At 41.5% G+C, this 22,797-nt stretch overlaps 1 protein-coding gene across 1 annotated transcript; it reads left to right on the top strand.

Moving 5' to 3' along the window:
- The first annotated feature begins 978 nt into the window (after positions 1 to 978).
- FKBP9 (FKBP prolyl isomerase 9) lies at positions 979 to 18,668 on the top strand. Its single transcript, XM_021553219.2, has 10 exons — positions 979 to 1,235; positions 5,048 to 5,193; positions 5,799 to 5,988; positions 6,658 to 6,803; positions 8,361 to 8,550; positions 10,600 to 10,745; positions 11,884 to 12,070; positions 13,937 to 14,082; positions 15,716 to 15,879; positions 17,065 to 18,668. The coding sequence occupies exons 1-10, from the start codon at positions 979 to 981 to the stop codon at positions 17,245 to 17,247; spliced, it is 1,755 nt and encodes a 584-aa protein (XP_021408894.2). The 3' UTR covers positions 17,248 to 18,668.
- The last annotated feature ends 4,129 nt before the right edge of the window (positions 18,669 to 22,797 follow it).

The raw sequence follows: 22,797 nt of genomic DNA, 5'->3' as shown, positions 1-22,797 counted from the left end.
GGGGGAATGGATTAAAACTGAAAGAGAGTAGGTTTATATTAGATATTAGGAAGAAATTCTTTACTGTGAAGATGATGAGGCACTGGCACAGGCTGCCCAGAAAAGTTGTGGATGCCTCATCCCTGAAAGTGTTCAAGGCCAGGTTTGATGGGGCTCAAAGCAGCCTTGTATAATGAAATATATCCCTGCCCATGTCAGGGGGTTGGAATTAGATGATCTTTAAAGTCCCTTCCAACTCAAATCGTTCTGTGATTCTGTCTTTTCTCTGTGTCATGTGGAAAGGTCCTCCACCAGGGAGTTGCAAATTCCTGTAACAGCACTGGTGTGCATCAATACGCATTTGCCAACCCAGTCTCGTCTCTTTGAGATCTTGATCTAAAAGGGAACATTTGCCATCGGACTTTAAGCTTGCACGACTCGAAGTCGTGCACGGAGTATGTGTACAGGTGGAGCGACAAGACCCCTTTTGCAGGGGGTCAGTTTCCGTGTTTTCGGTCCGTCCCAGGGCGTCCAGCAGCTCCGCTCCCAAGAGCTGCGAGAAATCTGCGGGAAGTGGCCGGGCGGTGTCTGCGTGTTTGCGACTCGGGGTCCGCCCGTCTCCCGTGCTACCTTCGGGAGCAGAGGAGCGCCAGGAGAGCGGCCGGGGGCAGCGCCACGTCGCACCTCCGGCCCGGGGAGGGAGCGGGCGGCGGCGGGACGGCGGCGGTGCCACCGCTGCACTCCGGACTGCGCAGCCCCGCGGCGGGCGGGGGCAGCCGGCGCCGGGGCTGCTCCTCCCCCGTCCCGGGGGGGAGCGCTTCATCCACGTTTGCAAGTTTGCGGCGGTGGGAGGAGGAGGAGGAACGGGCGGGCCGGGGCGGGCGGCTTCCCTCCCTTCCCTCTCCCCTCTTTTTCTTCCCTCCATTCCCTCCCTCTATTCCCTCCCATCTTCCCCTCCCCGCCGAGCGCGCCCTTCGGCTGCCCCGCTCGCTGCGCTCCATGGCGGGGCCGGCAGCCGTGCGGCGGCGGGGCCCGGGCTGCGGGTCGCTGCTGCTGCTGCTGCCGGCGCTGCTGGAGAGCTGGGCGGCCTGCCAGGCGCCGCCGGTGCCCGCCGCCGAAATCCCTCCGGACGGCGCCGAGCTCAGCGTCGAGCGGCGCTTCGTGCCCGAGAGCTGCCCGCGGGCCGTGCGCCCCGGAGACTTCGTGCGCTACCACTACCTCGGCGCCTTCCCCGACGGCACCCGCTTCGACTCCAGGTCTGGCACAAGCCCGCCGCGGGTGCAGCCCCGCGGGGTTTGGTTGGGCGCTGTGAGAGGGAGAGGAGGGGAGCGAGAGGTGCTGGTCCACACGAGAGCGGTTTTTTTGTGGATGTGCAGAGATTGTGTGGCTCGATGGAGGTTCGGTTCAGGTTCCCCTGCTTTTCCCAGTGCTTTTGGATTGACCAGTTGGAATCAGGTCAGTGGCAGGATGAGCAGTGTCATACATGCGGGACATACAGATTATCATGGGAAGATGCCTTTGAAATATGAAGGGCAGAGAGCTGGGGCGTGATGGCTGGGGGCATGGAGCCAAGACCGTGTAGTGATCGGGTCCAGTCCGCAGTAGTTTGCTTGCCCTTATGCATCCCTACCACGTTCTTTCAGCTGCTTCTCCAAGGCGCTGAATGGGCGTTTTCTGCTTCAAGAGTGAAGACCATAATGTTACTCAGTCAGTATCAGCCCGCTAAACAGGAGTGTATATGGTATCACAGGCTCTCGCGGAAGTTATTTCCTGCCCGTTTCATTTTGTACGTTTACAAAGTCTTCTCCAGGCTCAAACTTACTTGAAAGCAATTGGTTCTGAATCATTATCCTTGCCGGAAATAAGGGAATTATCAGGCTGTACTTACATAGAATTTTTTGGATACTTTATCCTTGAATAAATGTGACCTATGTACAGTGAAGTGCCTGGCTGCTTTCCTGCTGTTATTTTAGGATTAGGAAGCGTAAATAGCGGGATCAGGAGATTGTGAAGGATGCTGCTGCTGCCGCCAGCTTATTTGTTTTTTCTTATTTCATTCATTGCCACTGATCAAAGTATTATTTAGAAAGATAAAGAAAAATATATTTTCAGTAATCCTGGTAATCTCCCTTGTGCTTTATGGAAAATCTACAGCCTTAGGGAAAAAACTGTCCTTCAAAGCTCAGGTCTCTCTCTGGAGCTGTCTGTAGTTAGTATTCCATTAATGCCATATGACCAGCACTTCTCCGACTAAAATGTGGGATGTGATAGCTGGCACTTCAGCTGGTGTTGGTGCAGTTTCAGTGAAAAGGCACAGTACATACAGTGAATCAATTGGTAACTGATGGGCTTGGACCATAAGTCTTAAGCTGTGGGTGTGAAGACACACAAAGGTAGCATCCTCGTGGCTTATATGACAGTGGGAAAACTGGCCACGTGTTCAGAAGTGTGTTTCTGATTGCTACTTGTGTATTGAGGCAGGGCACCTGGAGGGGCTGCCCAGGTGCTGGCTCTCATTTTAGTTCCAAGTTCCTTGTCATTTCGTTCTGAATTACTTGGGGCACGAACAGATTGTGCAGAACTGTACAGCATTTATCTCTTTGGATCCTCTAAATATTAGTAAATAAGTAGTAATGGTGATAATCTAGTCCAATTTGAATATTTTTGTGGCTGCCTTAATTTAAAAAGGGTACAAAATGTCAGGTTTGTTCAGCTTCAGATTTTTTTCTAGATGGCAGCTCATATTGGTGTACACTTTTGTTATTCACTATGATCTTTTTTAAGACTGATGACGGCATTTAATCATGTCAAGACATGGAAAAATAGGAGGATTTTGTCTTCTGTAGGTTGATGCAAGAAATTTTTTGAAGTGTTTGTTCTGAAATCTTTGGTGTTCCCTGCCTATAAGTTAAAGAGATTTAGTCAATTTATATAAAAATAAGCCAATAGACAATTTTCTTACATGTTTTTAATTTGTTCACTTTCTTTTTTTTTTAAATTTATGAGCATGCTTAGCAGCATCAGTTTAATTGAACACTACTATGAAATCAGTCTAAAAGATACTCTAGATGTTGAGCTAAAGGTAGTTTTGCTTTGTTCCTTCTTCAGCTCTTGGAAATATTCTTGAGTTTTAAAATTAATTTTTTGTATTTCCAAGGGTAGGTAGCAATACTGCTCCTCACGTTATCAGGCTGCTGACAAAGTCTTAGTAATCATGACTGTGTCACGTAAATTAGCATTTTATTGTCATTAGTTTGTTGTTTTTTGGTTTTTTTTTTTTTTGCATCAGCATTTGCATTTTTTATTTCAGTGGCCATAAAATTATTTGTATTTAAAAGTGTGAATTTAATTGCATAGTCATCTACTATTAATTTGGTCAATTCCACTGATAGAAACAAATCTAGCTTAGTTTTAAGGAATCCACAAAGTCAGTCCTGCAAAGTTGCATGGTCTGATCAGTGCTTTGTTCAGTTCTCTGCTTTGCATCAATGTTCTCTTAATCATACATTCCTTTTACTAAAAAGAAAGCTCTTCTAAGTTCATCCCAGATGTATTGCCAAGCTTTGTCAATTGCTACAAAATACCATTTTGGAGGGTTTCTGAGAACCTATTATATTACTAGTCTTAAAATCTAAATTATGGTTTTGTGTGTATAATAGAATTTGTCAGGGCTTAATTTAAATACTTTCCATCCTTTCCTGGGAGTGGGAATGTGAAATGTGAAATGCTCAGAAATAGAGGGTTGTCTACTTTAAGAGAAATGTTTGTCAGAAATAAAAAAAAAAAAAAGATGGAGCAAACAGAGTTCACTCAGTAAAATATTTGAGAGATTCAAGACTGTGGGGCTGTCAGGAGGCTCAGTATGTTGTGTAAGTGACGTGTACAGTCTTGGAAGGAAAGTTTGACATCATTTCCCTAGGGATGTCTAGCTACTGGCAGCTTTCCAGAATTTTAGCATGCAAAAGGCAAAAGGCGCAAGCTTTTTTTTTTTTCTCCCCCCAGGTCTGACTTTTATCTGTGTATCTATCTATCTATCTATCTTATCTATCTATCTATCTATCTATCTATCTATCTATCTATCTATCTATCTATCTATCCGTCTATCTATATCTAAATATAAAAAAAAAAGTCATTGGAATTATAAAAGGGATTTGGGAAAATGGAAGTGTTAAAAGTTTAAAAATAGGCATGAAGCTTCTGAGATGGTTCTTGACATGTGTTTATATATTGCTTCGTAAAGTTCAATAGCAGTAATTCAGGCACCTCAAAGTGGGGTCATTGTGCAGATTTAAGGTGGCCTAATGAACCATGTAATATAGTGTTCTGCTGTGGTAACATTGCTGTTCTCCATCATCTCTGGAAAATGGAGTAATTTAAGAATAATTTCTTTTATGTTTTGAATGTTCATGTCTTATCACAGAGGAGAATAATTTGTTTCTTGATTCTTGGTCTGTCAAACCTGCCATTTAAAACATGTCTCTGTGCTTTAAATGATGGCTGTGAAAGTGGAGGAGAAAATAAATAACCTGTTGGCAAACCTCACAGCTACTACTTAAAAGGCATCTTTTCCCTTTCCCCTTCTCCCACAGAGATTGGAAGTGTGATGTCTCACATTGTAAACCTTTAGGTCTTATATAGTATTTTTGTGATGTTGCTGACTGAAATCAATATACCAAGATCCTACTGTGGGAGCAGTTATCCTTTCATCTCTCATAACAGTGTTTAATTTTTCCTTTTCTTCCTTAATTTTCCAGCGCTGCTTTTAATGTTAGTGTGTCAGCTGTATGTAGTTCTGGCCTTCATGTGCCTGTAGTACACATTGCACTCTGCTAGAATATGTTTCAGATAGGTGATGAGCAGTGAACAGAAGGAGAGCTGTATTGAAGTCTCAGGAACATCTTGGATTTGCCCCTTCCTTTAGGAGTTGTCTTGTGATAAAGTTATGCTAACGGGGCAAGAGGGAGACAAGGTGCAATTAACTCTCTCTGTCAAAAAAAAAAACCAAAACCAACAGTGCAAGGGGGTATAAATGAACCACTGACATTTTTGCCTGGTTTTCCCCCTTCAGCTATGACAGGGGATCCACATTCAACGTGTTTGTGGGCAAAGGTCAGCTTATTGCTGGGATGGACCAAGCTCTGGTGGGCATGTGCGTGAACGAGCGCCGGTTTGTGAAGATTCCCCCTAAGCTTGCCTACGGAAGTGAAGGCGTCCGTAAGTACAGCGCCGGGCTGGCTGCTTGTGTAGGGGATTCAACCAAGCAGATAGGAAATGGAGCCACAGAAGAGGAGGCTAGGAGCTGCATGTAGTGAATAACAGAGGTTATCCCCTGTTCCTCTGACCTGTTTGTTAAGCCTATAGCCTAAAGGAATCTGTCCAGGCTCCCTCTGCATGCTGAAGGAAGAGCAGTTTTCTGCATATGACCTTCAGGTCCTTCACTTTTGCTGTGAAAGTTAACTATTTATTTATATCTACCTCCCTGTTAAATACTTAATAAAACTAAAATTGTGATTTGGCGTTGCAGTGCTGCACAAGGTCTTGTCAGTTCCAAAAGTATCTTTGTTCTACAGCCTCAGAGAGGCAATAAATGCTAACTCAAGATAGTTTGCCTGATGGACAGCTGTATTAAGAATTCATCTTGCTGGATTTCCCCCCGTAAATAGCTGCAGCAATGGCAAGGGGCCAAGGAGTTGTAAGCACAACAGGAAATAAGGTGTGCATTATGCAGTTTTTTTAGGGTATGCAAGGATTGGTTCCTTTTCACTGGTACCTTGTATAAAAAGGGAAAGAAAACTGTGTGTGTTGTTTTGCTTTTGCAGCTGGTGTGATACCCCCCAATGCTGTGCTTCATTTTGATGTGCTCCTGATAGATTTGTGGAACTTGGAGGATGAAGTGCAGGTTCAAACTTACTTCAGACCTGAGAAGTGTCCTCGGACAGTCCAGGTGTCTGACTTTGTACGGTACCATTACAATGGAACATTCTTAGATGGGACCCTATTTGATTCAAGGTATGCAGCTGGGTTGTGTGTCTTTGTGTAGTTTAATAGGTATCTCACCATCATTTTCTCCCCTTTTACCTGTGTAACAATTAATGCTAAATGCCCAGAAACACAGGAAATTACATCTGGCATTTGATGTGTGTTAGTAATTTTTTCACGGATTACAGGATAGCAGTACTGACTCAAATCAATAAAACTGGGCATTATTTCTTCGTGGGCGTTACCAATCCAGATGCTTTTTTAAATTGTAAATTTTGTTCCCTGTATTTATATTACTATTTATTGCAATCAGTTAAAAGTCTCTATAACCAGTATAGCCATTCAGATTAGATAAAAGTTTTGTAAACTTAGCAGGGTTTGCAATGAAAGTGAGCCACTAACACTTTCTTAATGAGATTTTAAGTGTACAGCATGTGTGCTTCATTAGAGCCCACTGGAAAATGATGATTTAGTAACAGCTGCCTGAGAGCCACTTTCCGAAGCCTCAGTGAGGTTCCTGACATATCTAAGTACTCTGGAAAACCTCCAGCCAGCCCTTGGCAAATGAAGGACTGATACTTTTGGACTAGCAAGTTGTGAGCTACACTGTGCATAGCATGTGGATTTAAAGGTTAATCTTGTTCTTTCCTGTGCCAGTCTGACATTTGGTTGTGCTTTTTTTTTCTTTCTCATGTTTAGCCATAATCGGATGCGAACTTACGATACCTATGTGGGAATTGGATGGCTGATTCCTGGTATGGACCAAGGTCTCTTGGGAATGTGCGTAGGGGAGAAGCGCATTATCACAATACCGCCTTTCCTGGCATATGGAGAAGATGGAGATGGTAAAAGTTATTCCTTTAGTTGGTCCTCTTTTTTTTTTCAATCCCAAGTCATGCATATTATAAAACAAACTTTCTGTATTTTAAATTTATGGGCAGCATTATTACCCTGTTCAGGCAGACATTGCTTAACAGACATACTGTTGATACAACTGTAGTATTTATATACAGAAATTTTATTTCAGTCAGGGAATAGAATCTGTGATTAATGTCTAGTGGCACCAAAAACTTGAAGACAGGTAACTATATAATTCTTTCAGACTGCCACAGAAGGCAGAAAAATTTTAAGAAAAAATATGTTAAATGTATTTTTAATTCCAGATGGGTTTTGTTGTTTTTTTAAACAAATGCTCTAGTGATAACTAGATTGTCTTGTGAGACTGTGCAGCCTGCAGATTATACATAGACATCCGCATGTTGAATTATAGCTTGTGACTTTTCCTGATATTCTTTCTGTGCTCTGGTGTTTAAGGATGTATCTGTGTTGTACAAGATTTCATACCCCTTCCGTGGCTTCATTACCATTAACTGTGAGGCTGAAGGGGCCTTTGTTTTCAGTGAGGCAGTGCCATCACTGTGGGAATGGAAGGAAATTATTCAGTTGGAGAATAAAACCCTAAACCAAAAAATAACTGACTAGAAGCAAATTTGCAGAGACCTGGATAAATTAGAGCACTGGGCAATCACCAGCTATATGAAATTAAACAAACTAGATTCTGCACCTGGGATGGGGCAGCCCTGGTTGTGTGCACAGATTGGGGAATGAGAGGCTGGAGAGCAGCACCATGGGAAGGCACATGAGGCTCCTGGTGGATGGCAAGTTCAACATGAGTCAGCAGTGCCCTGGCAGCCAGGAGGACCAACCTGGGGGGAGTCAGGCACAGCATCACCAGGCAGGCAAGAGAAGGGATTGTCCTGCTCTGCTCTGCACTGGGGTGGCCTCACCTTGAGTGCTGGGGGCAGTTTTGGGTGCTAAAATATAAGAAAGACATTAAGCTACTGGAGAGAGTCTAAAGGAGGGCAATGATGATTGTGAAGGAGCTTGAGGGGAAGCTGTGCAAAAAGCAGCTGAGGTCACTTGGTCTGTTCAACCTGGAGAAGACTGAGGGGAGACCTCACTGCACACTGCAGTTTCCCCATAAGAGGAAGAGGAGGAGTAGGTACTGATCTCTTCTCTAGTGACAAGTGACAGGACCTCTGAAGTTGTGTCAGAGGAGATTTAGATTGGGTATTAGGAAGAGATTCCTCACTCAAGAAAGTGGCTGGGCACTGGAACAGGCTCCCCAGGGAAGTGATCACAGCACTGAGCCTGACAGAGCTTAAGAAGTGTTTGGATAATGCTCTCGGGCCCATGGTGTGACTCTTGGGGTGCTCTGTGTAGGACTGGAACTTGGAGTAGTAATTGTGAGTCCCTTCCAACTCAAATAATCTATGATTCTAATTTATTTTGGGAGGTGCTTGATATTTGGCAGTACATTACTTTTCTTCAATAAACATGTTTAAGTTTCTGCTAGAACACCTGCTGTTTCTTAGCAATTTTCTGCACTAACACTTTTGTAGGTAAGGAGATCCCTGGCCAGGCTTCCCTTGTCTTTGATGTGGTTTTGCTGGATCTACATAACCCCAAGGATGGTATTGCTATTGAGAACCAGCTTGTGCCTGAATCTTGTGAGCGGAGAAGCCAGACAGGAGACTTTCTCCGATACCATTACAACGGAACACTTTTGGATGGCACATTATTTGATTCCAGGTAACCAAAACATTCAACTCTACAGACTGCATTTCCAGTTTGACTCCTGTGTCATGTCCATAATATGCTCAAACACAGTTCTTTGCTTTTCCTTCCTTTTTGCAAATTTTGAGTGGACTTGGAGTCTTATAAAAAAGACTCAGAAAACTTTTCCATATGGGAAGGAAAAGAGCTGTTTTGTACCATGTCATTGTCACAGACGCCATCTAGGGGTAGTGGCCCGCCCGGTGAAGCCAAGTGCTTCAGGCACACAAGCCTGAAGACTCTTTGCCCCATAGGGTTTATCTGCCAAATAGGTAATAACACTGAAGATAGAGAAAATAAATATGATTCCATTTTATGTCCTGAGAATTGGGAGTCAGTGTGCTAGTAGCTAGTGTGAGGTTAATCATATTTATACTTAGAAAATGTTTGCATTTTGAAAGCTGATGGCTTTCAAGGCTGAATTATGGAATTGCAGAGTTCAGTTAGAGGGGTTTTCTGTGATAAGGGAGGAGGGATTTCTGTGACAGTAAAGTCAAAGCTCTGTGGGAACATGAGCCTTGTGTACAGAATCATATGAATAATACCTTTGTAGATTTCTGTGACTTTGGTTGCTTTTAGTGGAACAGTGCTTTACTATCCCACTCCAGCTTTCAGAACAGCTGTCAGAAGTAGCTAAAAGGAGGTGAGAATGACCCAATGTAAAATATTTTACAAAATAAGCTGAGAGAAAAATGTTTAACACTACTGCATCAGCCATCTCTGTAGACCTTGATTTACAATCTGTGAAAGCTTATAAGTTAAGAACTCAAAGCTTATCCACAGTGTACTGATTTCTCTTTTTTGACATATCAGTATCTTCTGTAGTAACTAAGCCATTTTTGAAAATAGCTGTAGTATTTATGTGAGGGTTGCTGTCAAGAAATAGTAATAAATGCTTTGTAGACAGCAGCCTGTACATCATTCTGAAGTGCTCAGAGTTGTTAGACAATTTGTTGACTAAAACATGGTATTCTGACCTGCAGAATTCATAAATGAAGAAATAGAGCAGCTAACAATAGGGATTGAAAACCGTGGAGCTATTCTGTAAAAAGTTTCTCACTAGTACATGGAACATGCCAAAAGCTCTGCGAATGGCTGGGGTTGAGAGCTCTAATAATACTTTCCTTTGCCTTTTTACTCTGAAATGTTTGGTTGCAGAACTTCCCTGGGCAGCTCAGCCAAGGCTGTCTGGGCTTAGAGCAGTTGAACAAACCTCAGAATTACATCAGGGTCTGGTCTTGTACTGGTTTAGTTCTTTCCCAGAGCTACCTTGTAAAGATGAATTGAAACCTTTCTGCCTTCTCCTTCTTGGGCTGTGCCTTTGTGTAACATGCCTTGAAGAAAGGCAGAAGACAGTCATGTCCATGTAAGAAACATCATTTGTTGTTGTAGTCTTGTTTTGTTCTGTCATGATGTGTTGAAGCAGGTCCTTCAACCTGTGTGTTAAGTGGTTGGCTTAAGTGTTGATATGGTTTTGTTATGACTCATTTTAATGTTGAGCATCCCAGGAGAACCTATTTATCCCACTTGCTCCTTCTAGTGGTTGAACTACATAGCTGTGGTTGCAAAATGAGGTAGTCTGCAGGGTGTCTCATGAAAATGAAGCCCTTATCAACCGTAGCTAGTTGATAAGTGCTTATTAAAGTACTGTGAGGGCAGAGGAAATTTTAAAGGAGTAAACCATTTTTTTTTCAATTACTTGTCAAAACCTGATTTCTGTTTAATTTAAAATACATAAATAAGTGTGATTTTTCTTTCTAGATACAGTAGAAATGAATTTGCAAATCTCCTGGCTGTTCACTAGCCAGGGTCTCACTGTTGGGTAATCAGTGACCCATGTGTCACTGACTGATGAAACCTGATGGCCTGGATTCATGGAAATAGTTCCTTTGTGCCTCCCTGGTGCTGGTTAATGACTGTGTGTTTGACCTTAACTAGTTTAAGAATTGTGTTGCAGAGCTATTGCAAGAGCCCATGTTTTTTTGAGTACACCTGACACTGCTGAAATGCTAATATTTTCCGTAGTTATTCCCGAAACCGTACATATGACACCTATGTTGGGAAAGGTTATGTGATTGCTGGAATGGATGAAGGTTTGCTAGGTGTATGCACTGGTGAAAAAAGAAGAATAATAATCCCCCCTCATCTTGGATATGGAGAAGAAGGGAGAGGTGAGTTTGGCTTTGCATTCAAGTCTTCTGTAGTTAAACTTTTATTGTTTAGTTGATCTGTGTGTATTTTCAAGGGTTTATGAATTAGTTCATTATTTTGTGGACATCAAACTGACAGAATTTGCAGGATTACTTTGATTAGCAAAATAGGTAGGACAATAAAATACAGACCAATCTCACATGTAACTGGTAGGCTGAACTCATTTGGGTAATTAGTGTTTAGGCAGACTGGTACTTGGATGCCAGGAGCTCTGCAGTGTGAGATCTTCCTTCCTGTGTGTCTTAAATTCTCTATCCTGAAGGAGTTCATCATGCAAAGGTTTCTTCCCCATTCCTTCCACAGCCACAGGTTTTGTGGACTTCTAAGCTACCTCTGTAAATGGTGGATGCATGTAACAGTGAAGTAACCGTGTACATGTAACATACAATTAACATTTCTTTGGGAAACCTCATTGCTATGTAAACAGATTGCTGGGAGAGGCTGGATATGATAACCCTTTTAGCTGATCACAGCGTTGTGGCTGGTATTTCAAAAAGTGCCTCCTGGGATGTTACTTGGATAAGTGATTTACTGAAAAAGCCTTTCTTCTGGGAATGCAAGTTCTGTGCTGCTGATTTGGAATTAGACTCCTTTACTGACAAACCCCAATCCTAGGCCTGGATGTGACTTGTTAATCCTGATAATACATATAATGCTGGAAAGAGGGGGAAGAAGTTTCCTGCTTTTAGGATATTTTAAGGAACTGTAACCTTTTACATATAATGACGTTTCTTGAAGCATAAGAAGTTCTTGAGAATTTTGATGATCATTTGAATTGGTACATAAACACAAGTGAGTTATTTAGGATAGTCACAGGAAATACATGGTTATTGCTTCATTTCTGCATAGTTTTAAAATTCAGGATAACAAAAGCTTTTCCTTCACCATTGAACTGCGTGTAGTGCTTTCCCACTGGTTGTCTTTCCAACATTGGATGCAGCTTGCATCTGTCTCATCCTTTAATTCTGAATGAAAAGAGCAAAATGACTCAGTAGCAGACACAGCAGGAATTCATATTCCTACAAGGTGCAGTGCCTGGACATCTGCCTGTTTGGGTACCATTTCTTTCTCTATTTGTCTAATTTGCTTCCTGCTTAGGAAAGATTCCAGGATCTGCAGTGCTGGTCTTTGACATCCACGTGGTGGACTTCCACAACCCCTCAGATTCGGTCAGCATTACTGTTCACTACAAACCTTCCAACTGCACTGTGCTGAGCAAGAAGGGAGATTACCTGAAATACCACTACAATGCTTCACTCCTGGATGGAACCTTGCTGGACTCCACGTAGGTATTTGAGTGACCTGGTAAGGAAAATACTTCCAGCAGCAGTGACGGCAGAATGAACTCCCTGCAAAACAAACTAGCAGGGAATAAAGAATTTTTTTTTTTAACTGAGTATTTATGTAGAATATATTTTTCTCTTTATGGCTGCCTGCCAAAGGTACATAGAAGGAGGAGAATTTAAAGACAAGTTGTCATAGCATAATGAGAGAACCGAGAACAAAAAGTATGTAGGAGTGTGTTGGAGAAGAACATAAACAGTATGTGTGGAGTGATGAAACTTGTTACGTAGCATTCTGTTTAAATGGGCCAGTTCAAGTGTCTGGGTGAGTCATGCCAGGACAGCACAGGTCTCATCATGAATGAACTGTCCAGGTTTATTCATCTTTTTGAGTAGGATTTGTGCTCTGTACTGATTCTGACCTGAGAGAGGTCTGGTAGGCCTACTTGTCTTGTTAAAGATACCTTGAGCGTGGTTTATAATAAATGGTCACCTGTCATGTCTGTAGCACACATTGCTGCTCCTGTATTGTAGTATGGCTTTAAGTGTCAGCATGGAGAAACTATCAGAGGCCTTGATTGTAACTGTGAGGATAATATGCCTTTTCCTCCTCTCTTTTGGCAGCACACTTAAGAGGGAAGCAAAAGATTGCTCCAGTCTGTCTCCTGTAGCACTGAAGTGAGCCTGGCACACAGCTACAAGAGTATTTCTGTTAGCTTCCTTTTCTTTTTGTCTTAATCTTTTGAATAGTGCAAGTCATCCAAACGATATTTTATTTTTTGGAAAAGGAAGTTGGGAAGAGCTATTTTTAACCAGGTTATAATTAACACAGGAAGTAGCTCGTAAGTTTCACAGTGTACACAGTAGCTTGCAGAGTGGAAAAGCTGCCTTAATTTGGAGCACGTGGTGCAGTGCTGTAGGCAAGGATGTAAACAAGTGATGTGTCCAGGTTCAAAACAGTTTATATGTCAGGAATGCTCAATGACCATTTTGTAGCAGGAAGCAAGGGATGTTGAGACCATCTTACTCACAGCAGTTTTTAGAGAATGAAAGATCGTGGATCATGTGCTCCTAATTTTAAGGCTGACCTCTTAGCCACTGAATTGTTTTCTTTCCAAATAATACTCTGTTGTACAAGCATGTCCTGCACAGGCACAGCCAAGCCAAATAACCAAAGAAAGGCAACCAATAGAACGAATGGCCAGTGCTGCACACTCTGCCTTTAGAATCACAATATATGTTTGACTTTTGAGCTTTTAACTGTTGATATTTTCTAATTTTAGAAATGAGCCGCAGACAGCAAGGTATAATTCAAAATTTAATATGGTTAAATAGCAGTAGTAGTAGTTATTTGTGTTGATAACTACTACATTATAGTGACTGATTTCATTAAAGAAATGGCTGATACATGAGAATGCACTCAGATCCTTCTATGGAGTTGGTGGTCCTGGGATGAAGGTACATCTGGAATTCTTACATCTGCTGAAAAGTCCAATTACAGCAGTTAAAAAAATATGTGAAAGGAAAAAGCCCTTATTTCAATACAAAGTACCTTGGGGTTGTAATTGGTATCATTAATTATTTTAATTGGATTTCATCCAAGAAGCCTATAATTCTAGTGCCAGAGGACATGTCAGCAGCAGAGACTTGTCTTTTTGGTGCTGGCTGTAACTTGAGAACAACTTCAGGTAACTGTTTGGTAGAACAAAGCACTGGGTATTAAGTTAATTTTTGACAATGACAGGACACTGCTAGAAACTGCTACTCCTGCGATAATTTTGAACAACAGAAATTTTCCATTTTATGTTTTGTTTGTTTGTTTGTTTGTGTTTGTTTTTTTTTTTTTAAATTTTTCCCTTCCTTTCCAGACACAGCCTTGGCAAGACCTACAACATAGTTCTGGGATCTGGTCAGGTGGTGTTGGGGATGGACATGGGCCTTCAGGATATGTGTGTTGGGGAACGACGGACAGTTGTTATCCCACCTCACCTTGGTTATGGAGAAGATGGAGTTGGTGAGTGCACATCCACTTAGCATCTCTGGAGTGACTGAAACACAGGCATGCATGTTTTATTAGCTGCTTGAATTGGATCTTTTTAGAGGTTTATTATGTCATTATTTTAGACACTCCCCCTCCTCCCTGTTCCCAGTGAACATGCTGTCTGTGTTGCATTTCAAGCCATGCTGTTTCTATGGCCAATAGAAAGACCATCACAGTACAAAAGGGAACACATGCCCCCAGTAATGTTGCTTTGTCAGAGCAGAAAGCTCCAGGCAGTCTGATGTTGCAGAGGGGTGCAAACACTGTTTTCCATGGTAGCCATTGGGTGCTTCTGTTTGGACATGTGGTGTGTTATGCAGGAGACAGAGCCGTAGGGGACTGGTCAGCCCTAATATGTTAGGAAATTCAGAAGATACATAAACTGAGTGTAAGATGTGAAACAGTGTATTGGTGCTGTTAAAACTCCAACACAGATACGTTTTGAGGCAGCTTTAGGGCATTAAGGCTTATCAGTTTTTAATGACGTGGACAGCAGTAATGAAAAGAATGATATAGAAGTGACAAGAACTTTTATGTCCAGGTACGTTGTTTCTGGTCTTGCTGGTTAAAAGATTTGAGGGAAAGGAGTCTATATGAGATCCAAGATCAACAAATTCTGACGTGTATGGAAATAGTTGCATAAGTTGATGTGTTCTTTGAATAGCTCCACAACAGTTTGTAGTTTATAAAGACTGTCAGGCATCATGTACAGAGCTTAATGGAGAATTAATTTGAGTTAAGAGATAAGAATGCATTTCCACTTGTTTGTCTTCTATGAAAAATTAGGACTTTAATATATATGCAGTGTTTTATACATGATTTTATCTATGATACATTATGGATAATTGCATAGCTATATGTAATAAATTGAAAATTTCCTCATAACATAAAAAGTCTGCTGTGTAAAATACCTGTCATAAGTATTTGCCATTGTTCAGAGTACATTTGATACACATTCTGAAACATTGCATAATTTGTCAGTGTGTTCGTTTATGCCCAGCTATCTGAAGAAATTGCTTGTTTGTAGTCTCATGCAAAAAGATTAGAGGTGAGCTTCATTTTTCTTTTTCAAGACTAAATTAAACTCCTTCCATGGTTTCCCTGAGGAAATATCCCAAGCTGTTGAGTCTTACAGGAGTATGCTGATACACAGTGTATTGGCAAGATAAAGGAAAACGGATTATTCCCACAAGTTTAGTTTTTAAAAGTAAAAATAAGGATGCAGTTTGAATCATGGAATTATAGAATGGCTTGGATTGGAAGGGACCTTGAAGATGAGCTAGTTCCAACCCCCCTGCCATGGACAAAGACACCTTCCACTAGAACAGGTTGCTCAGGGCCCCATCGCAACCTGGCTTTGAACATTCCTAGGAATGGGCATCTGTGCTTCTGTGGGCAATCTATTCCAGTGCCTCAAATTTTATTATGAAAGGTTCCTTTTATGATCACCCTTGTTGAAGTGATTAGGAAGATTTGATGGGCTAGGGATCACACTAGAGAAGTGCCTTTTGGAGCAGGAGGATAAATTTAATTGTGGATTAAAAGAAAATACCCCCTTCCAGTGTAAGTGAGGATAAATACCTCTCTCTGCTATTTGTTGTGACAGAAGGAGAAGTGCCTGGTAGTGCTGTGTTGGTTTTTGACATTGAACTGCTGGAATTGGTGTCTGGCTTGCCTGAAGGATACATGTTTGTATGGAATGGGGAAGTCTCTCCCAACCTTTTTGAAGAAATAGACCAGAATCATGATGGAGAGGTTCTTTTGGAGGAGGTAAGCTGAGACAATGAAAATACCTGCAGTGGTTTTCTTCTACCACCATCAATGCCAGTGTTGAAGGATGGAGTCTTTCCTCATTCTCTTCTCCTGGAATAGTGTTTGTCATCAAGGGGACAGGAAGGCAGGGTATCAGCTAAAACATGGCTGTTCAGCTTTAAAGAAAAAAGGACTGTAAGAATGGTCATACTGCATAAGATCATGTACTGTTGTGGTTTCCTTGGTCCCAGTGGCAATCCCGGTGGCCACTCCTTACACATGTGAATTGTGTGCTGTGCAGTCAAGTTCTTCCTCTTGCTTGCTTTTAAAATCTGCATTGTGAGAATATCATTGTGTGCCCCCATTGAAAGACACTTGCTTTTGCCACACCACGTCTGATAACATAAACCTCTGTGAGATGTTCCTCTGCCTTTTCTTTTAATTCAAATACTATTTTTTATTCTCTCCTGAAGTCTTCTTTGTCACTTTTCTCTATGTCACCTTTCGTCTGTTTTGTCCCTTCTTCTTTGTCCCTTCTTTTCTCTCTGGAGTGGTGCTGCCTTGCCCTCCAGGGCAGGTTGTGGCCCTGTGGAACAGCATGAAATGCCTTTTTATATTTAAAAGCCTAATATGGTAAAATCAAATTCTTATTTTTCCTTTTCTTAGCACTCTCTTCCACCTCTTGGTTTTCCTTCCATCTCCATCTTTACTCTTACGTTTACCCTCATATCCTTCCTTGCACAGAAGAAAAAAGCTTTTACTGGTTTAGAGAAAGAGGTAGGGTGAGGCTGCTGCTGTGCACGTCAGCAATCATCCTTCTATGTGGCTCTCTCTAAGATGCAGGTGGGTTTTGTTTTTTATAGTGTGAGCTTCATGTATCACCATGCAAAATTACTGCCCTCCATCCATATCCAGCTGTTCCTATGTCCAGCTGTCCAACCCATCTTCCTCCTAAATGATGAAAAATTAAGTTTTCTTGTTACAGGTCCAAAGCCCACTGGACTGAGTGAGGAAATCCCTGCTGGCTCCACAAAGAGTTACTTATTTAACCTCATGTGTGTGATCTAATTACTCCAGTTTGGGTGGTAAACTTTATAGGGTAGTGACAGTGTCCTATGTACAATTAATAAGTAGTAAAATGCTCTGCATTGTCAAATGTCCTTTTCACTGTGAGCTATTTTCTTCTCCTTTTCCCCCTCTTAGTTTTCAGAGTACATCCAAACTCAAGTTGATACTGGCAAAGGAAAATTAGCTCCTGGTTTTGATTTTGAGAAGATTGTTAAAAATATGTTCACCAATCAAGACCGGGATGGAAATGGTAAAGTTACTGCTGAAGAATTCAAGTTGAAAGATCAGGAGGCCAAAGAGGAGCATGACGAACTGTAAAGATAAGAAAAAACCAAGAATCCTGAGCTGACCTACTGTTCAAACGTGTACCAGAAGGAGTTCTGGAAGGATAGCCCTTGGATAGCCTGTGTCTGCCTCTGCCTGGGTGTGGATAGGCTGTTAAAATAGGAAGAGATTCTCAGTTGGAATTGTTAGGTATTTCTGAAAAAAAGTATTAAGTGCCTCAAGGTGGGATGTATAGACAGGCAAGGAGTGTCCTGCTGTATGTGGTGCCATGAACCACATGTGTATGTGGGGTCTGCTTTTATGCAAAAGATCCGAAGTTCTCATTGAACAATTCATGATCAGTTGAGTGGATGGTAGAGAGAAAACCTACCAAGTGCTTTAAAAGACTTCTAAAAAACCTTCTGTATCTGAAATACTTGTGTAGGAAAATGAACCAAAATATTCCCCATAGCAATAACCTGTAAAAGTTGTCAGCTGTTGATCCCAGTTCCTTTCAGAAGGCATGAGCACCCTTCCCAGTAAATGAACAAACTCACATGGATTTTTGCCAGCAGAAAATCTGATTTGCAAATTGCAAATGGCTGTGCCATTGCAAAATTTATAGAAACTGTGACTTAAATTAAACAGACCTAGAATTGATACTGTGTATGTGTTGGGTTTTTACCTCATGGAATAAAAGTTTCCTACCATCTGTACAGTGCTGAATTAGTAACCTTGACTCTTGCTGGCCAGTGTTCCCATCAGTCATTCCAAAACCTTTCTAGTTGCAACCTTATTTATAGTTTTGTTAGACATTAAATATTAACATACAGGGTCCAAGTGCTGTTATAAATACTGGGCACAGTTGATTTTGTCTTGGGCTTCTGTCTCCTATTTTGGAAATTGATAGATTAAGGAGTAAGTCCTTAGAGTTTAAGCAGCAGAGCAGTCTGAAGTGGCAAACAGACAGACAGTGATAGAATCAAGAAATAGATCCATCTGTTTGTGTGTGCTAACATTCTGGCCCAGCCCTCAACACAAAGTCAGCCCTGGGAGTGCTGCTCAGATTCTGTGACCTGAGGCAGTCACCCGTTAGCTTGACAAACACAGCAGAGCTGCTCAGTACTAAATACACAGAACAGACCCATTTTCTGGAAGGCCGTGGGATCCCCCTCAGTACACAGCATGCAAAGAGCACAAACATAGAGTGAGACACTGCCAAGGAGGAGTGGGCAGGGAGTTGTGTTTCCAGTATAAACTTTGTGTCTAGTTTCTTGCTTTCCTTGATCTCTACATGTGGAATGTAAACTCCCTGAGATGCTCTTTCTAAAAATTGGTATTTCAGTTGGATGAGAACATTTTGTATCGATTTTTAATGCAGTTCTTACAAGAAGTGCAGTGAAGTATTTTTTGAGTTTGATACCATTAAATGTTGGATAACTGACCTTTTTGTTAAATAAAATGTTGATCAACTATTACTTTTTCTGGAGTTTTGGTGGGTTGGGACCATGAGTTGAAGCAAATACCCTTCCTGCAGCTGTCTTCTCTTGTATACAGCAGGCTTACATTGAATATTTTCAATACTGCTATTAATGTTCAGAAAAAAAAATTAAACTATGATTAATGGATGGTTTTAGACCAGATGTAAAAGTTGTGGATATGAGGGAGAGACACTTCCATTAAAAAGTTTGGGTTCAGAATGGCTCCTTACCATCTTTTGAAAGCAGCTCTCTCAGCAGATTGTTTCTCCCTTTTGCTTTACTTGGAAGCAGGTTGCTCACTTTTTGCTGTGCTTCAGATGCAGTCCCTTCTGTGTGCTGACAAAGCTGAGAGAAGGAGTGGGAAGCAAGTTGTGATTGGAGTACTGCCAGAAGCAGAATTCAATGTGGAAACATCTCCTTACTATATTCTCATATGTACCCCAAAAAAATCAAATCTGTCTTGTGGATAGCCTCCCTCCTTTTGAGGGGATGGAACTCTATGGTTTATAATATCCCTTCCAACCCAAACCATTCCATGGCGTCCTAAATATTTTGTCTGAGAAAACCTTAGTGAGTAAACCCAGTGTTTTGCATGGAGGAACATTCCAGATGGATCCCAGGAGATGGACTGAAGAGTTCCTGGGAAACCAGGATTAACAGAGTTTTCTCCAGGGCAGATGCAGGAGAAGGAGCAGGACTGAACTGCCGACAGTTGGTGATCCCAAAAATTGCTGTGCTGGATTTTTTTGGAACTGCTTGTCAGTGATGGGATAGCAGGGATGACCTTAGCAGTGCCTTTGGCTGGGCTAAGGACATCTGAAATTCTCATGCCATTGCTCCTTAGGACTTGGCAAACACGGCTCATGATCCAGCTAAAGGTGTTTTTCCTTCAAGAGGAAGTTTTTGTTGCCTCCTCACCTCATCCCTCCAAGCCTGCAGGTTGCCATTTCAGAAATAAGAATGCAGCTTTGGGGAAAATCGGGGAATATAAGGAAGAACTTGCTATAAAATAATGGTGTTTATATGGGGCATTGCCCAGACGAAGCTAACAGGGGCCAGGTCTGACTGGCTGTTTTAGGCTAGGCTGCTTAAAATCCAGAATTTTTGATCACTAACATAGACCCAGTCCTTTTCCTTTATTTTGGCAGCGATTGACTTCTTCCTTGCAGGAAGGCTTGGGGCCACCTTCCTCTATGTCAAAGTGTAAAATAACTTTTTTTTTAAAGGAGAAAGTAGCTATTTAGAATGAATCTAGCTATCTATTTACAATTCATCTATTTATTAGCATTTTATTGTTAGTGTTTAGAATTTGCCTATGTACAATTTATCTATTCGTATCTACTATCTCCTAGTATTTGGAACTTACCTATTTAGAATTATCTATAGAATCTCTCTATTTTGGATTTATTTATTTATTTATAGAATTAGTATGTAGTTTACCATACTTAACTGAGATTACTTTATAAAAATAGATGATAGCTGTCAAGGGTCATTAAGAACCAGATGTAACTGGGCTCAGCTAACGAGGGGCTCTCCAGAGCTCGGGCTGTTCCTGCTCCTCTAATGAAACAGGCAGGTGCTATTCTCAGAGCTGGCAGCTGACTGCTGCTAGGAAAGAAGTTGCTGGTAGCCAAGGTTGGCAATTGGTGACTGAATTGTCAGGGGCTCAGTGGAAAAGAAAAGCAACAGGGGTGCGTACCCAGATAAACCCAGGTATTTATGAATATTTTTTTCTGAATGATTTTTGTGTCCTAATTTGATAGCAATGCTTTCTGTTGTCTAACTCCATCTGGTGCAAGTATAACAGGCATTATATTTAAATCAGAATTTGCAGTTGTTGAACTTTATGTTTTTCTTCATGGAAAAAAGACTTGGATTTTCCTTAAAACTTGAAAACGACACATTTAGCTAGTACAGGGTGCAAGTTTTTAGCTCAGTTCAGCACTATCAGTATTTGTTTGACAGTGGGAGGACATTTGAGCTGGCTGCAACACCCACTAAGAGGAGGATTCATTTTCAGCTAAATAAAGGTCCCAAATACTTGACCTTGGACATATACTACCGACAGAACAGATATTGTGAGTAGAGGAAGAAAAAAGAGTAACAAATCCACTTAATTTTCTTTATTCTTTTCTTTTAACTTTAGATATACTCTTTTGGCTATGGGAAAATGGTCTGGGAAATGCATATCTTTCTTTCCAAACTAAATAATAAATACATTTTTAGAGTTGCAAATTGTTTCTGGTTAGAACTTTTATTTGGAAAGACATACTACTCACAGTATTTCTTTCTTAAAACTGAAAGAAGAATCACAATAGCAATTGCAAGAATTAGACTAGCTGGAGAAGGATGGCTTAACCTGTAGGTGTAGAGTTAATTTTGTTTGCAGTTCATTTTGGTCATGGCTTTGGAGAGGTAACTAATAATACAAATTCTAATTTCTAGACCACAGTCTAGTGATAAAACAATATGATTTTGATAAAGTGGAGGAGGATATTTAAAGATTCATCTTGTGTTTTCCCTTAGGTATTACATAAGCAAGAGTTATGGTTGGCAGGGGGATGTGAGATGATGAACACACTGATAATCTGTACAGCACAATGCAGGTTTTTAAAACTGACCTCTTGGTTCAGGTTGATTGCATAAGTAACTATTTTTTCTATGAAGCTGTATGGATAGCATCTCAAGAAGTAAATTATTTGGCACAGAGATACAGCAAATAGGTTCTATCAAGGAACTGCAATGTGGCTTAATTGCTTTCAAGTCCTAGCAAAGGTTTACTGCTCTAGCAGATCCCTAACTTGGGTTCTGAGACTAACAGGATTTAGTGATAGGAGAAAAGTGTGCTGGATATCTTAACTTTCCTGCATCTTTGTGGAAGGGCAAGAATCCTTTAAGTGATTGTCATGGACTGAACATTGCTGACTGAATGTTCATTGTCCACCTGCGTGGAGGTGAGGTTGGAAAATTTTCCTTACATAATGCTTGAAAGATGGTGGTCATCTAAAATCCTCTACCAGTTTTAGCTGTCCATGTAGCCATCTCATTTCCTTCTGATATGGGAGGGTTCTAGGGAGGCTGTATACTAATGTCAGTGATTCAGATTAAGATGTAGCTGGAGATAAGTTTTGGTAGCTGCTTTTAAAGATGCTTCCTAGTCCTTTTCTATATTACTCTGCATGTGCTATTCTATGTGATTTTATTTGTTTATTTGCTGGGGTTTTTATAATTGTGGGTTGAACAAGATCTTCATCCTGCTGAAGGAGTGGTGGCTTGCTCACCTGCTGAGTGAGGCAAAATTCGAGAGGATCAATGAGTTTATGTGTATCCTGAGGCAAGTTTGATGAAAACATGGGACACTTCCTTCTCAGAAACACAGCAGAGAGCCCAGAACTGCTCCCCTCCTTTTCACCCGTGCGGGCATAATCAGGGAAATCCATTACACCTGTAGTCAGAATGCCAGAGAGTGTTGCTGACACATCTTGTCCTGTGAAGCTGTGACTGTCAGCTACACTTCAATTCTCAAAATTTTAACTGTTATCTGTATTCCAAAGATAAACTGCCTGTAAATGGAAAACTTTGTCTCAGTGTAAACTTTAGGAGTAATGCCTGGTTAAACTCTTGCAACTAGAAGCTGGTTGAGTAAGCAGTGCATCCAAACACCTTGATGTTTTTCACAAGGCCTTTGCCTTTTGGACTTTTATTTGGCAGCTATGACAAAAGAGCCAGCATGATTGCCTGTTTAAAAATGCTCTAAACCCAAGATTTGCTAACCCTACTCTCCTCCCAAAACCGTAACATTATTCCAGCCAATGTAAGTTCTGCAGGTGCCTAAATCCCCAAATATAAGCTGTTAAAGAAGTTGTGTCTGCAGAGCTCCCCTGGAAATGCTGCAGCATTCCTTGCTGTGCCCGGCTGGTGCAGACAAAGTCACTGGGTGGGCAGCTCATGCTGCCTGTGAGGAGTCACACGTAGCATAGCCCTGCTTGTCCTGCCCATGGTGCTGAAGCTGCAGTGCGGGCACAAGGGAGGCTGTAGGGAGGCTGCTCCTTCTCTCTCAGTTTTGCCATGACCATCCTGCCCTCCTTCCTGCCCCACGAAAATAGAGGAGACAGGGAGAGGC

This window comes from Lonchura striata, chromosome 1 (genome assembly GCF_046129695.1).
Source record: "Lonchura striata isolate bLonStr1 chromosome 1, bLonStr1.mat, whole genome shotgun sequence".
Lineage (NCBI taxonomy): Eukaryota > Metazoa > Chordata > Aves > Passeriformes > Estrildidae > Lonchura > Lonchura striata.
The sequence above is the reverse complement of the archived record's forward strand: the minus strand, read 5'-3'. Positions and strand labels throughout refer to the sequence as shown.

What these genes read in the sequence shown, in the direction of transcription:
- FKBP9 (XM_021553219.2), top strand. Translation starts at nt 979, where the DNA reads ATGGCGGGGCCGGCAGCCGTGCGGCGGCGGGGCCCGGGCTGCGGGTCG. An exon ending in CTACGGAAGTGAAGGCGTCC is followed by an intron (nt 5,194 to 5,798) that starts GTAAGTACAGCG and finishes TTGCTTTTGCAG; the next exon opens with CTGGTGTGATACCCCCCAAT. An exon ending in GAGAGGTTCTTTTGGAGGAG is followed by an intron (nt 15,880 to 17,064) that starts GTAAGCTGAGAC and finishes TCCCCCTCTTAG; the next exon opens with TTTTCAGAGTACATCCAAAC.